At 46.2% G+C, this 20,925-nt stretch overlaps 2 protein-coding genes across 3 annotated transcripts in view; one reads left to right on the top strand and one right to left on the bottom strand.

Moving 5' to 3' along the window:
• The window catches only part of LOC119654509 (TWiK family of potassium channels protein 7), a 644,233-nt gene that overhangs the window by 140,107 nt on the left and 483,201 nt on the right, over positions 1–20,925 (top strand). The window lies entirely within an intron of this gene.
• LOC119654511 lies at positions 1,307–20,503 on the bottom strand. Its single transcript, XM_038059949.1, has 2 exons — positions 19,587–20,503; positions 1,307–1,885 (listed from the first exon to the last, which is right to left on the bottom strand). The coding sequence occupies exons 1-2, from the start codon at positions 19,909–19,911 to the stop codon at positions 1,443–1,445; spliced, it is 768 nt and encodes a 255-aa protein (XP_037915877.1). The 5' UTR covers positions 19,912–20,503; the 3' UTR covers positions 1,307–1,442.

Here is a 20,925-nt window from a genome sequence, read left to right as displayed (position 1 = left end):
TCCGTATCTGTGTAAGCTGGAAAATGATTTTATAGAATCCCACGGGAACCGATCTATGTCATGTTTTGCTTCTCTAAACCAGTGGATGGACTGCGGAGCAAAATATTTCTGATTTTCCATCAGACGGTCCTTGATCTCATTGAACTCGTCTCTTGAATCAGCGACTATTACAATATCGCGTCCCTCTTCTCCTTGCTTTGTTAATAGATGGATCGATGCTTTCAGTCGACTTTCAAAAGCACACCTATCTATGTTACAGTCGCCGCGCTTATTTATTCTCCCAATGCTAATTAAACTGAACCCTTTAATCAAATTTGCCAATGTTGTCTCATCAATTAGATGTACGGTGTCCTGGTTAACTATGTCCCCGAATTGGTAGTCGTGGCCGTGCAGCCTGATCTGTCCATTTTTTAGGAGCTCATCCTGCGAAGTGGTTTGTAGGTGACTGAAAGTTGTCTTCAACTCAAATGTAGAGGGTTCAAAATTTGTATTTCCTTGTTTTTTAAAATAGGAATCCAGTGCTGATCTGAGTTTCTCTGATGTATCTTCCTCAACAATGAAAATAACTTTCCTTGCTACCGAAGGCGAATCTGAACTTTCGAAAAGCAAATCCAGAATTGATTCAAATTTCTCACTTCCAGCTAAATCCAGCATTGATTCATCTATCTCAGTTTGAATTGAAGTTTGAAATGAAATCTGCATCATTCTAAATTCCTCAGCTTCAGATAAATTTTCAGTGCAACATTTCACCAGCCTCAGATTAAACTGGTCTTTATCTTGATTTCTTCTGATTAGCTTTTCGCGAAACGTTTTGTCCAAGAAACGCCTAATTGTTATAAAAAGATAACCGAATTGACGCAAATAAAACGGTAGTTCACCATTTGCATCCTGGTTTTCCTCCTGTAGACTCCAAAATGCCTGCAGGAATCGAACGCAACATAGAGTCAAATTTTCAGCACGCAACAGCAGAACACTGGAATGACTTTGTTGAAGAAAATCCTTAATCTGCGCCATCAACTCCCCGCAATCGAACTTATATTTAGTAGGCAAGGCCATGCAGAAGGAGCGATTTGTTATATCTAACTCACAAAAGGTTAGATCTTTATCTAATCGGGCGAGTTGCATCTCCACCTTTTCCGGATTGTAGAAAGTTCCAAGCCGGTGCATCATTCTTTGATAAATTTCTTGAACTAAAGAATCGACAATAGCTTTGCTGTTCAAATTTTGATTCTCAACCTCCCGTCGCTCCCGTCGATTCGGGAATTTCACAATCAAACAGAAATCATCAATAGATTCCTTCATTACTGGACTGGGAAGAGTTTCACGCAGTTTTATGGTTTTATAATTGGTGAAACCTTTTAGTGTGATAATTAGACTATAGTCACCGATGCTGTTGAACTTTTGTCTGCCTAACCGCTTAATGAGTCCCTCCCGGAATTTTATTAGATCCTTTGCCAGTGAAGGACCATACTGTCTCTGATAAAGTTTCCACTAAATTTCCACCACCAGCAGACTTTCACTATGGCGTGGCCAGCTAGCTCGATGATGTTTCTCCTGAACTGCTCAGTGCCAAAAGCGTGGGTGATTTCAATAGTGTTACCTGTGCACTTGTCAATCAAATCGGCAATGTCCTTTGCGAACACTTCGACGTCTTCGATTTTAGGGTTACTTTTAGGCTCAAGGCGAGTAGCATGTCTAGTGACTAGGAATGTCTGACCCGATACTTTATCAAACACGTTTTCGGCCATATTTCCATCGACAACTTCATCAACCAGCTTCTTCCGGAATAACTGAACTTTGGGGCTCAATTTTTCAGTGCCGCTCACGAAATCATTGCGAATTTCCTCAGTCTTATCGTCAACTACTTCGTGGAACAAAGTCTCATCTTGACGCAGGGCTGAATAGACTGCAGTCTTTGATTGGTCAGCAAAACTTTTGAATTCCTTAAGCAGTTTACGATACTTTACTTCGCGTTTCCAATGCAATTCCACATCGGTTAGCTTGAAAAATATCATCCGGAATGCAACCTCTTTTATAAATGGTTTCCTGAATTCTTCTACGTTTGCTGTGCGTTGACTGTTGGCATTTTTGAAAGTATCTAAGAACTTCGCTTCATAGGATTCTGGTAGATATGACACTTTTGCAAATTCGAGCACATGTTTCGCGAGGGGATAATAATATTCTGCGAAAATCCAAGAAAATGTGTCCAATCGACTTCCAAATAGTAAGCAATTGGCGAGGTTGCTGATTAGTTCATCAAAATCGGAGCGGGTGTACATAAGAATTTTCAGTTCTTTTTCTGGTTCTTGAGAGTTGGTTTGCTCAGTTGGAACTCCAAATACTTTGCCTTTTCGTAAGAAATCTTTCTTATTCATATTACCATGCGAATACCTCCAAATGTAACCAATTTTTCCTCTCAGTAGGTAATCCTGCGCGTGCTTTTCCACCAACAACGCAGGAAGTGAATCTCGCGAAGGGTCTTCTAGGATCTTCACGATTGAACGAAAATATTCCAACAGGTTGAATTCTCCACTTGTATTTGAAGTGAGTAAGTCTGTAAGGGTGATCTTATGAATTGAATCTGTTGGACGGGGTGGTTCCTTGTGCTTGGCCTGGGAGAAACTAAGAACCAACCTGTTTTCATGCTTGTACTTGATGACTACATGGTCAAATTTCTCCGCTTTTTGTAGTTCCGTTGCTAAAAGGAAGTCTAATATTCTGCTTTCCAAAACTCGCCAGAGGCACAGACAGTGTAAAAGCAACTGGTAATCATCCCCATGTTGAATTAATTTCAGCCCTGAGCTGGGAGTAGGTTTATTATCGAAATCTCCAGGAGGAAACTCGTTATCACTCTCGGAATATTTGAATTTCTTCGGTGGTGTCGGTCCCCACATTATGTAGGAGTTGAGCTGAGCCGAAGATCGTTTTCACTAGACTTGGTGGTTGAAATCCCACAAGCGTTGATACTCCTGTAAGAAAAAGAATAAATAAATTATCTGAGTGAAATTATGCGGTGTTTCCAACGATTAATTAATTGAAATAATGAAAACTTGTTGTTTCTTTTTCGTTGGTGTCAATATTTATTCTTGCAAATACCGATATTTCGGGAACCACTTGTTCCCTTCACCAGTGCTAACAAGTTGAACTTGATGAAGGGAAGTTGAAAGTTGATGAAGGGAACAAGTGGTTCCCGAAATATCCCGAAACTTGTTAGCACTGATGATGGGGTCAAGCAGTGCACTGCAGGATAGACTGATGAGGAACATAGCTCCCTGAGGCCAACCTATCTTTCTCTAAGGATGAGTTGTCTCTCCTCTGGGACGGTGTGTGCCTTTTCAGGGGCCAAGCCTCTCGTCTTTTTTTTTTTTTTGAGGAGGTGGAAATCTTCAAAAGACTCTGGCCTGGGCACGCCAGAGTGTGGGATTTTTACCCACTAAAACCTGGTGGTCCTGAAAGCAGAACACACCCTTAGGGATGTTCTTCTGTAGACCGCACTCAGTTTATGTGTATTGCCTAAAACCTGCAGTGCTTTTCCCCAAACTGGGACTGCATACAGCATGATAGAGATCACCACCCTGGCTATGAGCAGCCTGCAAGCATGCTGCGGGCCTCCTAGGTTCGGCATCATCCTTGCCAGAGAAATACTCGTCGTGGATGCTCGTTTACAAGTATGCTCTATGTGCTGCTTAAAATTAAGTCCTCCGTCTATCATCACCCCCAAGTATTTGATGGCCGGCTTGGAAGTGATGATACGATTCCCGATTCCAATGCAGGCGTAATTTCTTTTGCGGCGCTTAGTGATGAGGACCGCTTCCGTCTTTTCCTCCGCGAGTGCCAGTCCAGCACTCTCTAACCAAGCCTTAATAACACTGATTGCTTCGCTTGAGTACAACTCAGCATCCTCGAGATGCTTTGCAACCACAACCAGTGCTATATCATCGGCGTAACCCACCACCGTAGCCTCCTCCGGAACCGGTAGGTTGAGCACATCATTATACATAATGTTCCACAGTAGTGAGCCCAGTACAGAGCCCTGGGGGACACCCGCGGAGACAACGTACTCTTTGGATCCGTCATCGGTATCATACCAGAGTGTCCGCTCTTTTAAGTAGCTATCGATAATAGCGGCGAGGTAGGCGGGAACACCAATCGTCGCCAGAGACTTTCGTATAAGGTTCCAATTGGCCGAGTTAAATGCATTCCTCACATCTAGGGTCACCACCACGCAATATTTGCTGGTACAACCCCTTCCGTGAATTGCATTTTCGGCCAAGCCAGTAACCATTTTGATGGCATCGATGGTTGATCTGGCTTTCCGGAACCCATACTGCCTATCTGAAAGGCCCCCTTGGCTCTCGACGACTGGAAGTAATCTATTATAAATGGCCCGCTCCAACATTTTCCCCATAGTGTCTTGTAGACATATGGGTCTATAAGAGGACGGTTCACCTGGAGGTTTGCCAGCCTTAGGCAACAGTACCAGCTTCTGCGGCTTCCATGGTGCAGGAAAAATACCCTCCGACATGCACGTTTCAAACAGCTCCGCGAACATATCCGGTCTACTTTTGACGGCAAGTTTGAGAGCCTTATTCGGTATGCCGTCAAGACCCGGGGCTTTACTGTCGCCTATTCGACTGCAGATCTCTAGCAGCTCGTCCCTGGTGACTGGTGGAATCGGCGTCACATTCAGGGGGCGCTGGAAGGTGTCAACACTCCCCTCTTGCTGGGGAAATAACCCCTGGATTATTTTCAACAAGAGCATAGGGCACGTGATCTGCGGAAACGATCGGCCTCTGAATCGTCCTGTCACGATTTTATAGGCGCTACCCCACGGATTTATGTCCGCTTCCGAACAGAGCCCCTTAAAACATTCCCTCTTACTCCGCTGGATGGCGAGCTTGAGGTTCTTGCGAGCTTGCCTATAGGCATGCTCCTTTTGCCCCTGATCGATCCTACCTATTGCCCTCTGAGCCGTTCGTCTGGCTCTGTGGCAAATCGATCGAAGATTGGCAAGTTCACTATTCCACCAATAATTGGGTCTTCTAGTGGGGAATGAACATCTCCTAGGCATCGACGCTTCACATGCTTTAGAGATGCTCTGTGTGACATGGAGAGCTCTATCCGTGGAGGTGCCTGCTTTGCTAGGCAAGTCTAGGCACACCTCCATGAATGTCTGCTCATCCATCGCTTTGGCAGACCATCCTGGTGTTCCTCTGGATTTCGGCTTCCGGGGTGCGGGTCTCCTGCCTTGTGACTCCATCCTTAGTTCAAAGGTGATTGCCTGGTGGTCGCTGTACGTGAAGTCCTCACTAACTTGCCAGGACATGTCACGTGCTAACGCAGGGCTGATAAAAGTCAGATCTACAATTGACCCAGTTCCCCCTTTCCGATAAGTGTTTATATCGCCTTCGTTGGCCAGAACCACATCCAACTGGGCGAATGCTTCTAATAAGCACCGCCCCCTTGCGTTAGTCTCTTTGCTGCCCCACTCGATAGCCCACGCATTAAAGTCACCGGCTATCACCTTTGGACTCCGTCCCTTTGCATCGTGAACAAGATCGTCTAACAGTTCTTCAAACTCGGGCAGTGTGAGGCTCGGTGAGGCGTAGCAGCTATATATGAATATACCGCTTATTTTTGCCCACACAAAGCCTCTAGCCGCCTGACCCATGCTATATTGTATGGCTTGACGACCGCACGCTCATATCGCCGCTCCACCAGTCGAATCTGTGACCCATACAGCACCGTCAAGATTTCTGTACGGTTCACTAATGATAGCAATCTCCATTGCAAATTCGTAAGTGGTCTGCGCAAGCAAATCTTGTGCGACCCTGCAATGATTAAGGTTTATTTGTATTAACCTCATTTTTTCACTGCAGTTAACGCCTTCCTAAATTCTGGGCATTTGCAACTTCCGGCAATATGCCGGTTATCCCTTCCCTCCTTTTCTTCGCACAAAATGCATTTGGGGTCTCTATTGCACTCCTTGGCAATATGTCCTTTTTCCCCACATCTTCGACATCGATCGGACCGATCGATGCCGCTAGTGCATGCCTTCGCGATGTGTCCAAACATTAGGCATTTGAAGCACCTTTTTAAGGAGATCTGTTTCCTTAGTCGGCAAACAACCCATCCAATCCGAACCTTCCCCACGGCCAACAACTTCTGCGCTGACTCCACTGGCAGTCGCATTGTGGCCGTTTGAGTACCGCCATAAGCCTTTCTTAGGCTCACCATGGATTCTTCCCTGAAATCCTCCAACTTGAATTGTTCCTTCAAGGCAGTGCAGATCTCTTCTCTGGATGTTACCTCATCGAGATCCTTGCACTGAATATAGATCTCATGTTTTTGGGAACGAACCGCGACATTCTCCCCAAGTGAGTTTAAAACTTGGTTACGAAAGTCGTCAGTTTTACCCACGCTGGATTTTTTCAGCTCAAACATGAGATCACCTTTCTGGGTCCTCCGGATTTTGCTAACATTTCCGCCTAGGTCTTTTAGGTCGGGGTCAGATTTCACCTTCTTCAGTATCTCCGCATATGTTAGATGTCCCCTGCTGGAGATTACAATTGCCTCCGGGCGAATTCGCACCTTTGGTTTCTTATTTTTTTTTTTTTTTTTATTCACGACCTTAGTCCAACCATCGTTCTTATTTTCTTTCAGTTTCGGTTCGCTAGCCGACTTTCCTACTTTTGTTACTTTGGGCCCTTCTGAACTTTTAGTTCCCTTTGTTGGACTGGTCAAGACCCCTTTTTTCCTTTTTGGGGCCTGTTGATTCGCCAAAGCTTCCCCCTCCTTGTCTCTCACTCTTTTACTTGAGCGACTTTGTGCTTGGGTGTCACTTGGGTCACCTGTGACACTGTTGAGGCTGGGATGTCCGGCTTTTCTTTAGGCTTTCTTATTTCTTCCTGTGACCTATTATAAATCCTCTCGTCTACCAAGACCGTTATTGAGTGGTGATAGCCACACCCTGTACGAGGTGACTCTACTGTTAACAAAACGCCACGGATCTAGACTGGGGAGTCGAAAAACACCTCCCCCAATCCAGGGTGTCTTGCGAACCGTGCCCATTGGATAGTTTGCAGTCGGGGGTAACTGACTGTATTCAAGCGGAGCCTCACTGATACCTTTTTTTTTTTTTTTGAGGATGTGGAAATCTTCAACAGACACTGGTCTGGACACACCAGCGTGTGGGATTTTTACCCACTAAAACCACCCCCGACTCCCTCCCTGCCCCGCGGAACCACCATAAGGTATTACACGGGGCGGAGTCAGCTCACTCTAGCTTAATCCCATTTCTTCTATACGCGGCGCACGTGACCGCGCTTTTCTCCTTTCCTCTGCCTTTCGCAATTGATCTTGAATAGATGCGATCATGGAGTTGACCGCATCCCAATTCTCTTGATGTGCAAGCATTATCGGCACCAGATTTTCTGGTACCAGCACCTCTCCTAGAGTCTCCTCTAGATTCCTCCTTTCTTCCACAAATCTCGGACAGTGGAAGAATACATGCTCTGGGTCCTCTGGGACTCCATCGCAATTTGGACAGTCGGGTGAGGTCTCCAATTTAAACCTGTGAAGGTATTGGAGATACCCTCCATGTCCCGTGAGAAACTGGGTGAGATTATAATTAACCTCACCGTGTCGTCTCTCCAACCACTCCTTCATGGCAGGAATGAACCTGTGAGTCCACCGACCCTTTCCCGAGCATTCCCACCGCTCTTGCCATCTATTTATGGATCTCTCCCTCTCAGCTTTCTTCATCTGCAATAAGGGAGAGATTGGCTTCGCATGGTATATATTCGCCATCTCATCTGCCAAGATGTCAATGGGCATCATTCCAGAGATGACGAATGCTGCATCATCTGAGACAGTCCTGAAGGCAGAGCATACCCTCAGAGCTGTCCTCCTGTAGACTGCATTCAGTTTGCTAGTGTTAACTGACATCCGCAACGCCTCGCTCCAAACTGGGGTCGCATAGAGCATGATTGAGGTCACCAGCCTGGCTATAAGCAACCTAGAGGTATGCCGTGGCCCTCCCACGTTCGGCATCATCCTGGCCAGGGCCATACTGGCAGTGGATGATTTATTACAAACATACTGTACGTGTTGCTTATAGCTGAGCTTCCTGTCTATCACCACCCCCAAGTATTTGATGGCCGGCTTGGAAGTGATGATATGATTCCCGACTCTAACACAGGTGTAATTTCTCTTCCGGCGCTTCTTGATGAGGACCGCTTCCGTTTTTTCCTCCGCAAGCGTCAGACCAGAGCTCTCCAACCAGCATTTGACAGCACTGATTGCCTCGCTTGAGTATAACTCAGCATCTTCGAGATGCTTTGCGACAACAACCAGTGCAATGTCGTCAGCGTAACCCACCACTGTGGCTTCCTCCGGAAGGGGAAGATTAAGTACATCGTTGTACATGATGTTCCACAGTAGTACACCGGCGGAAACAACGTACTCCTGCGGTCCGTCATCAGTATCATACCAGAGCCTCCTTTCAGTTAAGTAACTATCGACGATAGCAGCGAGGTAGGCGGGAATACCAATCTTCGCTAGGGATTTGCGTATTAGATTCCAATTGGCCGAATTGAATGCATTTTTCACATCCAGGGTTACTACCACGCAATATTTGCTGGCACTACCCTTTCCGTGAATTGCATCTTCGGCCAAGCCAGCAACCAATTTGATGGCATCAATGGTTGATCTGGCTTTTCGGAACCCATACTGCCGATCTGAAAAGCCGTCTTGGCCCTCAACAACCGGGAGTAATCTATTATAGATTACCCGCTCTAACATTTTCCCCACCGTGTCCAAAAGACATATGGGTCGGTATGACGATGGTTCACCTGGAGGTTTACCAGGCTTAGACAGAAGTACCAACTTCTGTCGCTTCCAAGCCGCCGGAAATATTCCTTCGGACATGCACGCTTCGAACAACTCAGCGAACATGTCCGGCCTGGATTTCACGGCAGCTTGAGGGTTTTGCGGGCTGCCTTATAGGCGCACTCTTTCTGCCCCTGATCGACTCTACCTACCGCCCTCTGAGCCGCTCTTCTGGCTCGGTGGCAGGCTGATCGAAGACCGGTCAGTTCATCATTCCACCAGTAGTTTGGTCTTCTACTGGGGAATGAGCACCTCCTAGGCATAGACGCGTCACATGCTTTGGCGATGCATTGAACCAGATGGACGGCTCTTTCCGTAGAGGCGCCTGCTATATCAGGTTGATCTAACCACACCTCTAAGAAGCTCTGCTCATCCAAAGATTTTGCAGACCAGCCTGAAACCTTTTTCGGTTTTGGGCATAATAGCTCTTTGCCCTGTGGTTCGACACATGTCTCAAAGAAGATTGCCTGGTGATCGCTGTGGATGTAGCGTTCGCTGACGCACCAGGACATATCACGCGCCAGCGCAGGGCTGATAAAGGTCAGGTCTACAACCCAGCCTGACCCCCCTTTCTGAAAGGTGTTTACGGCACCTTCGTTAGCCAAAACCATGTCCAGCTGCGCAAAAGCCTCTAATAGACTGCGCCCTTTAGCATTTGATTCTCTGCTACCCCACTCTAGGCTCCCAATCACCTTTGGACTTCGTCCCCTTGCGTCGAGAACAATATTATCAAGCATTTGCTCGAATTCAGGCAGTGTCAAACTTGGTGGGGCGTAGCAGCTGTATATATATACACCACTTATTTTCGCCCACACAAAGCCACTGGCTGCCTGACTTGCAGTACATTGTATGGCTTGTCGACCACAAGCCCATATCGCCGCTCCACCAGTCGAATCTGTGACCCATACGCCACCGTGGCGGTTTCTGTACGGTTCACTTATGATGGCAACCTCCATCTTAGATTCGAACGTGGTCTGCTCAAGTAAATCCTGAGCGACCCTGCAATGATTGAGGTTTATTTGAATAAACCTCATTTTCTCATTGCAGTGAGCGCCTTCCTAAATTCCGGACATTTGGCACTTCCGGCAATGTGCCGGTTATCCTGTCCCTCTTTGGCTACGCACAATAGGCATTTGGGGTCCCTATTGCACTCTCTGGCAATATGGTCTTTCTCCCCACACCTTCTGCATCGATCAGACCGATCAATGTTGCTGGTGCATGCCTTCGCGAAGTGCCCAAACATGAGGCATTTAAAGCACCTCTTTAGTGAAGTTTGCTCCCTTAAACGACAAACAACCCGTCCAATCCGAACCCTTCCGGCAGCTAACAACATCTGCGCTGCCTCCGCTGGCACTCGTATGGTGGCCATTTGAGTGCCACCATAGGCTTTCCGTAAACCGACAACAGACTCCTCTGTAAGTTCTTTCAACTTGAATTGCTCCTTCAGAGCAGTACAAATTTCTCCTTTCGATGTAACTTCATCGAGATCCTTACATTGAAGGTAGATCTCATGTTTTTGGGCACGCACTGCGGCATTCTCCCCAAGTGAGTTTTTCACTTGAGTGCGAAAGTCATCAGTTTTGCCCACGCTGGATCTTTTCAGCTCGAACATAAGATCCCCTTTCTGGGTTCTTCGGATTCGGTTTACATTTCCGTTCAGATCTTTTAGGTTGGGATCAGCTTTGACCTTTTTGAGTATCTCCGCGTAGGACAGATTGCCCTTACTGGAGATAATAATTACATCTGGACGAGTTCGCACTTTTGCTTTTCGTTTCGCTTTTTTGTTGGTTACTTTAGTCCATCCATCGTCTTCGTTCGTCTTGGGCTTCGCAACGCTGGTCGAGTTTCCTAGATTCGCTGTATGCTTTCCTCCTTCTGAACTGTTGGTGTTGGTTTTCCGGATGTCCTGTCCGCCTTTTTTTTTCTTAGGCGCCTGCTGATTACTTAAAGGATCCCCTTCTTTTTCACGTACTCGCTTATTTCGCTGGGATTCGATGGTAGTACGGTTAGGCGTCACTTGGCTCGCTTGTGATACTGTTGGTACAGCGGGGTTCGGGGTGTTCTTATTATTCTTTTCCTCCATCTGTGATCTATTATAGAGAACTCTAATAGCCCTCACCATATTCTTTATGGCTTGGTGCACGTTGTGCTTGTCCTTGATAAACTCGGACAGCTCAACTATTTTTGCCCCAAGCTGAGTGAAGGGTAATTCCTCCGGATCGGGACTTTGCTCCCTATAAGTCCCGACAGGGTTACTCCTTTTACATGGTCCTTCACTTTTGGCCTGTACTTTATCCTTCATCGTCTTTGGCATTGGTGGAGATCTCAAAGTTGATGAGCTTCTTTTGAATGGATCTCTTCCTTGTTCCTGGAGCACCTCCTGCTATCGAGCATCTTGAACATGTGCGGTGGGTGTTGTGACGGTTTTTATTGTCCAAAAAGCTGCTTTTAGTTCATCTTTGTTTGGTCTTGTTATTGGTGTTCTCGGTAAAGTCGTACTTCGCTTGAATACTTCCTTCTCCAGATCCAAATCACTTGTAGCATTATATGCCAAGGTGGCCAAGTTGTCCACCACCGAGGCACTGCGGTCGAGGGATATCGACGACCGGGAGCCCGCTTGCTCACTCCTAAAAGCCGCCGGTACTGGGGTTCCGAGCCCCTGCACCGTAAGTTTCCTCCTTCTCTCGTCTTCCATGGTGGTTTTATGTTCTGGGTATCCTTCCCATAGCCATTTTGGTCCGCGCACTAGAGATGAGCAAACACTAGCCCATGCACAATCAAAAAAGAAAAGTGCATGAACACATATTTACACATCAATAGGTATGCCCCTATCCGCCAGCTGGGGTCGCGCCTGATGGGAGATCTGGCCACTCCTCACAGGTCTGTCTGTCTGTCTGTCTTTTTTTTTTTTTTTTTTTCGGCGTTGGAAGGTGGAAAGGTTCAAAACCTACTGCTGGCTCCTGCCACGCAGTTATGTGAGACTTCTACTCACTAAAACCACCTCCTTCTCATTCCACTCTCCCCACGGAACTCCTATCAAGTATTGCATCGCGGGGCTGGATCAGCTTTTAGCTGCGGCTCATTATGGTTCTCTCCCTTCCTTGTTTTCGTCGTAGTTCTTCCTGCCTAAGCTGTTGGTGAATAGCTTGTAGTTCCCTTACAACCTGGTTCCAGGCATCCGTTGACTCCAGCATAAACTCCACAATGTTTTCGGGTGTTAAACGCCTGTCTGCGACCGCTTCCATTCTTGTTCGGTGCGCGGTGAACCTGGGGCAATCAAATATGACATGCTCCGCATTCTCAGCCACGTTACCACATCTTGGGCAGCATGGTGATTCGTCGTGACCAAATCGATGTAAATAAGCACGATAACCTCCATGTCCACTCAAGAATTGTGTTAGCTCGTGGCTTAATTCCCCATGGTTTCGTTCAAACCATCTCCGAATATCCGGAATGATGCGGTATGTCCAACGAGCATTTTGGGACTCGTCCCATCGCTGTTGCCAACGTTCGATAGATTCCCACCGTGCCAGCTGCCGTCGAAATGCGCTAGACTCTCCAGCTGCATACGTTTTGTCGTAGAGTCGCCGACTTTCCTTCGCCAAGATGTCTACGGGGAGCATCCCTGCTAGTACATATGCCGCTTCTCCTGATGTTGTCCGATATGCACTGCATACCCGGAGTGCACTTAACCGATACGCCATTCCTAGTTTTCCGCAGTTTGATTTGTTTTCCAGAACGGTTGCCCAAACTGGAGCTGCGTAGAGTAGCACGGAATTAACTACCCTTGAAATAAGACGACGTCGACTTTGTCTTGGTCCACCAATGTTCGGTAGTATCCTCGAGATCGTTACAGCGATGGAAGATGCTTTAGTTGCAGCGCACTCAATGTGTTTTTTAAAGTTGAGTCTTTTGTCAATCATTACTCCCAAATATTTAAGCGACTCTTGGGAGTAAATTGTTTTTCCACCAACTTTAATTTTCACGGTCGTGTCTTTCCTTCTTTTGCTGATTAGCACTAGTTCCGTTTTATGTTCAGCAAGTGATAGACCGGACTTTTTCAACCAGGAATTTATCTCCCATATCGCTTCATTTGCATAGATTTCGATCTCGTCTAAGCATTTTGCCACTATTGTTACCCCGATATCGTCCGCAAAACCAATAGTTGTCACGCCGTTAGGAAGGCGTAGCGTCAGCACTCCGTTGTACATAATTAACCACAGTAAGGGACCTAAGACAGACCCCTGTGGTACGCCGCACGTCATTGGGAATAATTTCTCTCCATCGTCCGAGTCGCAATATAATCTTCTTCCAAGAAGAAATGCAACAACCATGCGTACAATGTACTTTGGAACCTTTAGTTTGGTTAGAGCCTCTACGATTTTCGTCCACTTTGCAGTGTTGAAAGCATTTTTTACATCGAGGGTCACCACTGCGCAGCATTTGTCATCTTGTATTGCAGCGCCAGCCAGGCCAGTCACCATGCTGATTGCATCGATGGTTGATCTCCCCTTACGAAACCCGAACTGCTTGTCGGATAGGCCTCCTTCCTTTTCCGCAACAGCGAGCAGCCTGTTGTATAATACTCGTTCAAATAGTTTACCAATGGTATTGACCAAACATATCGGTCGATATGAGGAGGGGTCTCCCAATGGTTTACCTGGCTTCGGAATAAGTATCAACTTTTGCAGCTTCCATTGCTCGGGGAATTCTCCTTCTCTGAGGCATGCCGTAAAAACTTTAGCAAACATACCTGGTGCTGACCTGGCTGCCACTTTCAGGGCGATATTCGGGATTCCATCTGGCCCTGGGGTCTTATTTTCAGCCAATTTGCTTGCTGCATCAAAAATTTCCTCTTCTACCACTTCAGGGATTTCGTCGGGGTTTACATGCACTTTAGGCAGATTTGTGTAGTTCACATCCTCTGGGAAGAGAGTGTCCACTATGTTTTGTAGTAATTTTGGACAGGTAATCGGTGGGGAGCGCTTGCCTTTCAGTGATGACATTACAGACCTGTAGGCGCCACCCCATGGATCAGAATCAGCTTCGGTACACATCCGCTTGAAATGTTCGGATTTGCTCTTCGTGATAGCTACTTGCAATTTTTTCCTCGCGTTCTTGTATTGCATGTGCAGCTCAACGAATTCAGGTTGATTTCTTCTGCGCTGGGAGCATCTCCTAGCTCTGAGGCAGTTTTTCCGACATTCCTCAATTTCTGAATTCCACCATCAATCAAATAAATACGAAAAACAACCGTCAAAATAAACCTAGATGAGAATGTCAAAAATACGTCAAGTTCTGTCTGTCTGTCTGTCTGTCTGCCTGTCTGTCACACCCGATTTATTCGGAAACGGCTAGACCGATTATCACGAAAATTGGTGAGATTATGTAATCTGGTGATCTCTTTACATGTAGTAAGTGGCGCCATCTTGTGTTAAGTTTAAGGGGGGCTCCCCGTACATGTGAATGGAGGGTGCATATTTTTTTCACAGAATGTAGCCATGTAGGATATCAAATGAAAGGTCTCAATTAGTACTTTTCGAATCTGGTTCAATATTTGATATTAGACGAAACATAGGGGAGTGAGGGTTCAAAATATGACCCACAAAAAGTGTAACAGGTCTCGTTCTCAGAACCCATACAACCGAAAAATCTGAAAAAAATCACAGTGGTGCATCTCTACGAAATCTAGGCCTCAAAATATATCCGGTTCCGATGTCTGCACAAATAAAGTTAATAATAGTATATTTCTACATTTTAGAAATTTACCCGGCACCCCCCTCATGTTCATCCTAGAAGTACAAAATTTGGCACGCGTGTAACGAAGAATATAGTGCACAGTTTGGTCAAGTTTGAAGAAAATCCAACTATTATTAACAAAGTTATAGGGGGTGAAACTTTACAATTTTTTGTGAATTTCGTGCACTCTACAACCCGCCCCCCTTCTAGGGAGAAACGGAAGTATTTGATGGACAAGTACGCGGCGAGCAGTTCGCGATCGTAGGTACTGTAGTTCCGTTGAGCGGGATTCAACTGTTTCGAGAAGAAGCTCAACGGCTGCCAAACTTGATCCACCTTTTGGTGAAGGGCAGCACCTACTGCGATGTCAGAGGCATCAACAAAAACGGCTAGGGGTGCATCTTGCTGAGGAAATGCCAAAAGTGTAGCATCGGCCAGTTGCTGTCGGGATTTGTTGAACGCGCGGACAGCCTCTTCAGACCACACAATCTCTCGTGTGTCTTTTGTTTTGGGGCCAGACAAGTACGCGTTCAAAACGGACTGGTGATGGGCGGCCTTGGGCAGGAAACGACGGTAAAAGTTTAGCATGCCCAAGAACCTCCTCAACTCCCTCACTGTTTTTGGACGCGGGAAGCTTGTGATTGCTTGCACCTTGTCTGGGTCGGGCTGTATTCCTTCAGAGGAAATGGAGTGGCCGAGGAATCTCACCTGTTGTTGAAGGAATTTGCATTTCTCAACGTTTAGGACTAAACCGGCCTCAAGGAGACGTTGAAAAATGCACTCGAGATGGGCTAAGTGCTCAGACTCAGTGGAAGAAGCGACCAAACATCATCCAAATAGACGAAACAGAAATCAAGGTTTCGCAGGACTGAGTGGATGAACCTTTGAAAGGTTTGCGCCGCATTGCACAACCCGAAAGTCATTCGGGTGAACTCGAAGAGTCCAAAGGGTGTGCATATTGCCGTCTTTGGAATGTCTTCAGGAGCTACTGGGATTTGGTGGTAGGCCTTGGCTAAGTCCAAGGTCGAAAAGATGCGGCAATTCGCGAGGTGATGCGCAAAGTCGTGGATGAGTGGAATCGGATATCGGTCAGGAACAGTCTGTGCGTTTAGCCTTCTGTAATCCCCACAGAGACGCCATTCGCCAGTTGGCTTAGGGACCATATGTAAAGGGGAAGACCAACAGCTGTTTGAGGGCCTGCAGATACCCTGTTGAACAAGTTGTTCAAATTCTTTCAGCGCGATAGCCAGTTTCTGGGGTGGTAGAGGACGCACCTTCGAGAAAATCGGGGAACCAGTAGTATTTATGTGGTGCTGCACATTGTGCTTCACTGGTTTCGAGAGACTACACTCGGTAGTAATCTGGCTGAACTTTCGGAGGAGTGTCCGAACACGAGAGTCGGAGATGTCTTCCAAAAGAACGGAAAGGTTATTGTCAGCGTGAGATACCATTTGGCCCGACGAATTTAGGTTGGTTGTGGGGTCTATAAGGGACTTATTTTGCAAGTCCACCAGCAACCCATAGTGACACAAGAAGTCTGCGCCTAATATGGGGAAGCTGACATCCGCCAGGATGAAACGCCACGGAAACGTCCTACGCAAGCCCAGACTCACGTCCACTTGCCTGTACCCGTAAGTATTGATGCGGGAGGAATTTGCTGCCGCCAGTTTGAGGGATTGTGGATATAGTTGATGATGCCGGGGTACGGGAAGAACCGAAACCTCCGCACCCGTGTCGACGAGGTAATTGCGCCTGCTGAGGGGGTCGAAAATAGTTAGGCGACGTGGCGCTGCGCTCTGGGTGACCGTCGCCAAGACCCCCCGCGGACCTAGTTTTTTGCGGTAGGCGCGAATTTACAAGGTAGCGTACATCTTGTCGCTTTATCTCCGAAGTTACGATGGTACCAGCAAATACCTTTGTCCGCAGGCTGTCTTGACGACCTGGTACCCGAACGCCCTTTTCGTGTGGCAGACCGTGAGCGAGCTCGCGATCTGGCACTCGAACGCTGAGCGTCCAACGTCGCCCGCATCTCGGCCACGCTGGCCGTCAAAGCCGCTATCTCGCGCCGTAAGTCGCTCACCTCATCCGACTGTGGTTGAACGGCCGCTATGGTTGGGCGAACGTACACCTCCTGTACCTGGTCGGCCGTCGCTGCTAGTTCCTCCAAGGAACCGGAGACGCAGGCTAGGATCGCCTGGGTGCCCTCCGGGAGCCGACGCGGCCAGAGCGACTTGATCAGATCGTCGCCGATCTTGCACCCACCCAATTGTCTCATTTCACGAAGCAATTGGCTGGGAGTTCGATCACCCAACGTTAAACCCGCCAGTAAGTGGTCTAATTTTGCCGACTCGCTTGCCGACAGGCGCCTGATCAACTCGCTCTTGAGTTGCGAGTACGATGCCGACTTCACTACGTCGGACACCAGAAGTATGGACTCTTCGTCCAGGCCGACCACCGCGTAGTTGAAGCGGGTCGCGTCCGATGTGATGCCGGACATTTGGAACTGCGCTTCCAAATGCACGAACCACAGCTCGGGGTTCCGCCGCCAAAACGGAGGAACGCGTACGGCGAGGGCGGTCACTTGTGGGTCCGATGGGCCTGCCGCGTCTTTGCTGTCAAACGACATTTTGCTTACCGAAAAGTACGAGTTTGTGATGCAGACGCGGTGAGTTTATAATGAAACGCGGTGAATTTTACTCCGACACGGCAGGCCGCACCCACAAATGCACGCACGAACCGAGAAAAACGACGACCGAAGCGGACGCTCTCCAGCGCAGACCAAAAACACCAAGGAAACGGAGAACCCGCGATGCGAAACACCTCAACGCCGTCTCTTGCAGCGGCTTTAATTTTTATTATCACTTTTTAACTTTTAATATAATTAACAATTAGTGCTTACACCGCCGCGGTTGGAAACAGAAGAGACCGACTTATTTCCATGCGGTCCTTACTGTCCCAAGCAACGGCATTTTTCCACCGCTAATTCTCCACTCCACCGGTGCGTTCAGAAAATGAGTGAGTGGAGAGTTCGCCATCTACCCGTCCGCATCCGCAACATTCGAAATAAATTTCGAATGCCGCAGAACCTGCCGCGCCACAACGTCATCATCACATATCAATTCGTCAATACCACAACGAAATGAATTCTTATGAATTGGGTCGCAGACAATTATTTTGTTTTAGTTTTTTAGTTATTTGTCAACCAGACATGTGTGTATGTAGGTATATAATATATGCGTGCTAATGAACTTTGCGGGTAGTGCCTAATTCAGTTAGATATAAGACGTAAATTGGAAATATGGGTACGATAAATTTAGATACGTGCATAAATGTGTACAGTATTCGGAAATAGGCAGTTTGTTTGTTTAGGGTGATCTTAACATCTACGGCTGTAATATGTACGTATGTCTCGTAGTTTGGAAAAATATGAAGGATTATGTTGGATTTGTAACTATATACGGACAGAAAAATGTGCGTCTCTTACATAAGATGAACACAAAACCTTTATACCCGAAGCGCGAGCTTCCGGTATTCCGACTTGTTTTATTTTTTTTTCATAAGGACACTCCTTAACTGTCCCAATTATCCCTCTCCATTGCAAAATTCCTATCCTGATCTTTGGATCCAACATTTACCCTTTAGAATGCTTAATTTTAATATTTTTTGTTGATAACTGGTCACTTTCCCCTAACTTTAAAAATCCCACTTCATTTGAGCAAATTTCAATTTGCATTTGTTAACAATTCTTGATTGTCATTGAACATTGACCGGGGAAAATGTATTATGACTTTGTTTTTGTTGGCACTTTAACTAGCCGCGGTTATGTATTGTTGAATGCACATAGGCGCATCGGTTTACCAGTGCTAGAACGAATATGCATGCATTTAGCCATGCACAAGTTGATTTTTGCTTCTGCTGAGCCGACTTGAATTTGAAGTATAAGGCTGGCGTCGGTGGAATAAAAAAATGAACGAAAACGGGGACCGGCTGATCGGGGAGACAGCTGATGAGCGGGGGAAGGGATGAAAAATCGTTTTTACTGAAGGAGGAGATTGGTCGCGAAAAGAGGTTTCGGCTGTGGTATCTTGAAGAGACCGGTTTGGAAATGAAGAAAGGAGAGGTGTTTGAGCAAGAATTTCAACGGATGTGGAATAAATTTAATAGAGTATTGGTGATAAAAATAGTTAAAAATAAACAACAAGAAAGAAACTCCGGAAGAGAAAATTCTATTGTTGTTGAGAGTCATCCGAAGAAGTTACAGAAAAACGGAAAATTCCGCGAGAACCAAGAGCACGTATTAGAAATTCGAAATCAATAATTTTTGGGGAGATTTTTGTTCAAAATAAAACACAACAAATTAATTTGATTACAGTTTCACATTGAGGAAATTATTAAATATCAACAGATATTGTAGATATTGTAGATTGTTTCGTGGGATATTATTATCATTATTTTTTTTCCTTGAGAAATGTGGGGTCCTAAGTCTGCATCAACTTAATGCCGGACGGGACCAAATGGGGCTTAGCGCCCAAACTTTACAAAATGTCAGGCGATGACGGCTTTACGGTTTCTTACCAGGGTAGAGGCAAATAGTCAGACGCTGCCTCACCTCTGCCCTGGGAACAGCGTGACCGAAGCAGTTCGCAGATGTTGAGTGCTCCTCCGGCGTTAAGTTGATGCGGACTTAGGACCCCACAATCCTCAAAAAAAATATTTTCAGCTCTGGTCAATAAGGCGGATTTGCGCTCAATATCATGTCATCGTGGCAAACTTGTTAGCACTGATGAAGGGAAGTGGTTCCCGAAATATCGGTATTTTCAAAAATAAATATTCACACCAACGAAAAAGAAACAACAAGTTTTTTATTATTTCAGATAATTAATCGTGGGAAACACCGCATAATTTCATTCAGATCAACCCGAATTTATCGTCAACTACTTCGTTGAACAAAGTCTTATCTTGACGCAGGGCTGAATAGACTGCAGTCTTTGATTGGTCAACGTATCCTTTCAATTCTTCAGTGAGTTGAGAATCATTTATTGGGAGCTTCCTCTTTCTATTGGTGCCATTTTGAGGATAACTATTTTGCATGCTGTTTCCTGTTGAAGTTGACTTATTTATCTCCCACAATATCATCCGGAATGCTACCTCTTTTATAAATGCTTTCCTGAATTCTTTTGAAACCATCCGAAAGTTTAGAATTTCCAGTTGGCGTGTCAGTTCATTGTCTGCTCCTTTTATTTTGAGTTTCCTGGTTTGCTCCGTTGGAACTCCAAATACCATGTCTTTTTCTAAGGAATCTTCCTCATCCACTTCAAAATATTCTTCCACCTCCTCAGCGAGATCAATGTTTGTTAACAATATGAAATCCTGAATGTCTGCTCTCACCAAAAAAGGCAGGAACTGGATTTTGATAACGTTTCCCTAGGATCTTCACCATCGAACGAAAATACTTCAACAGGCTGAATTCTCCGCTTGCATCTGAAGTGAGTAAATCTGTAAGGGTGATCTTATGAATTCAATCAGTAGGACAGGGTGTTTCCTTATGCTTGGCCTGGAGGAAACGAAGGACCGTTCTGTCTTCGTGTTTGTACTTGATGACAACATTGTCGAATTTCTCCGCTTCAGGCAGTTCCGTTGCTAAAAGTAAGTCAGAAATTTTGTTTTTCAAAACTCGCCATAAACGCAGAGAGAGTAGAAGCAACTGGTGATCGTCCCCATGTTTAGTTAATTTCAGTCCTGAGCTAGGAGTGCGTTTATTGTCAAAATCTTCAGAAAGAAATTCGCTATCGCTTTCGGAATGTTTGAATGTTTGCGCGATTTAAGCTGAATCAAACGTCGCTTTTATTATTCTGTTAAGGGAAAGTCGCACCGCGTCCTTGAAGAACTATTGTGCCCCTTTTACTGGTAATAGTGTACCTGTTGATCATAGTATCTCAAGCAGGCCAGTAACCGTTAGGAACTTTAGTATGTTCCCCACTTCCAGAAGTTTCAGCTTTGCATCTGGTATTAAGTGTTCTCCCAGATGCATCGATCTACTTTGCACAAGTGCTGGACACTGTCCCAGGACGTGCATAGAGGTTTCGTCCTCCTCCTCACAGAACCTGCAGGCAGTGTCCGTAGATATCCCTAGCTTCCCTAGGTGGTAGTTCAGCCGACAATGACCAGTGAGAATTCCCACTATGATTCGGAGGTTCTTTTTGGTGAGGTTTAAGCAATCCTTCGTGCGCATGGGTTCGTATCCCCCAATAAGCACCCTGGACTGCTCCATCCCTGGTAGGCCCGCCCAATATAGTT

This window comes from Hermetia illucens, chromosome 4, assembly GCF_905115235.1.
Source record: "Hermetia illucens chromosome 4, iHerIll2.2.curated.20191125, whole genome shotgun sequence".
Classification (NCBI taxonomy): Eukaryota; Metazoa; Arthropoda; class Insecta; order Diptera; family Stratiomyidae; genus Hermetia; species Hermetia illucens.
The sequence above is the reverse complement of the archived record's forward strand: the minus strand, read 5'-3'. Positions and strand labels throughout refer to the sequence as shown.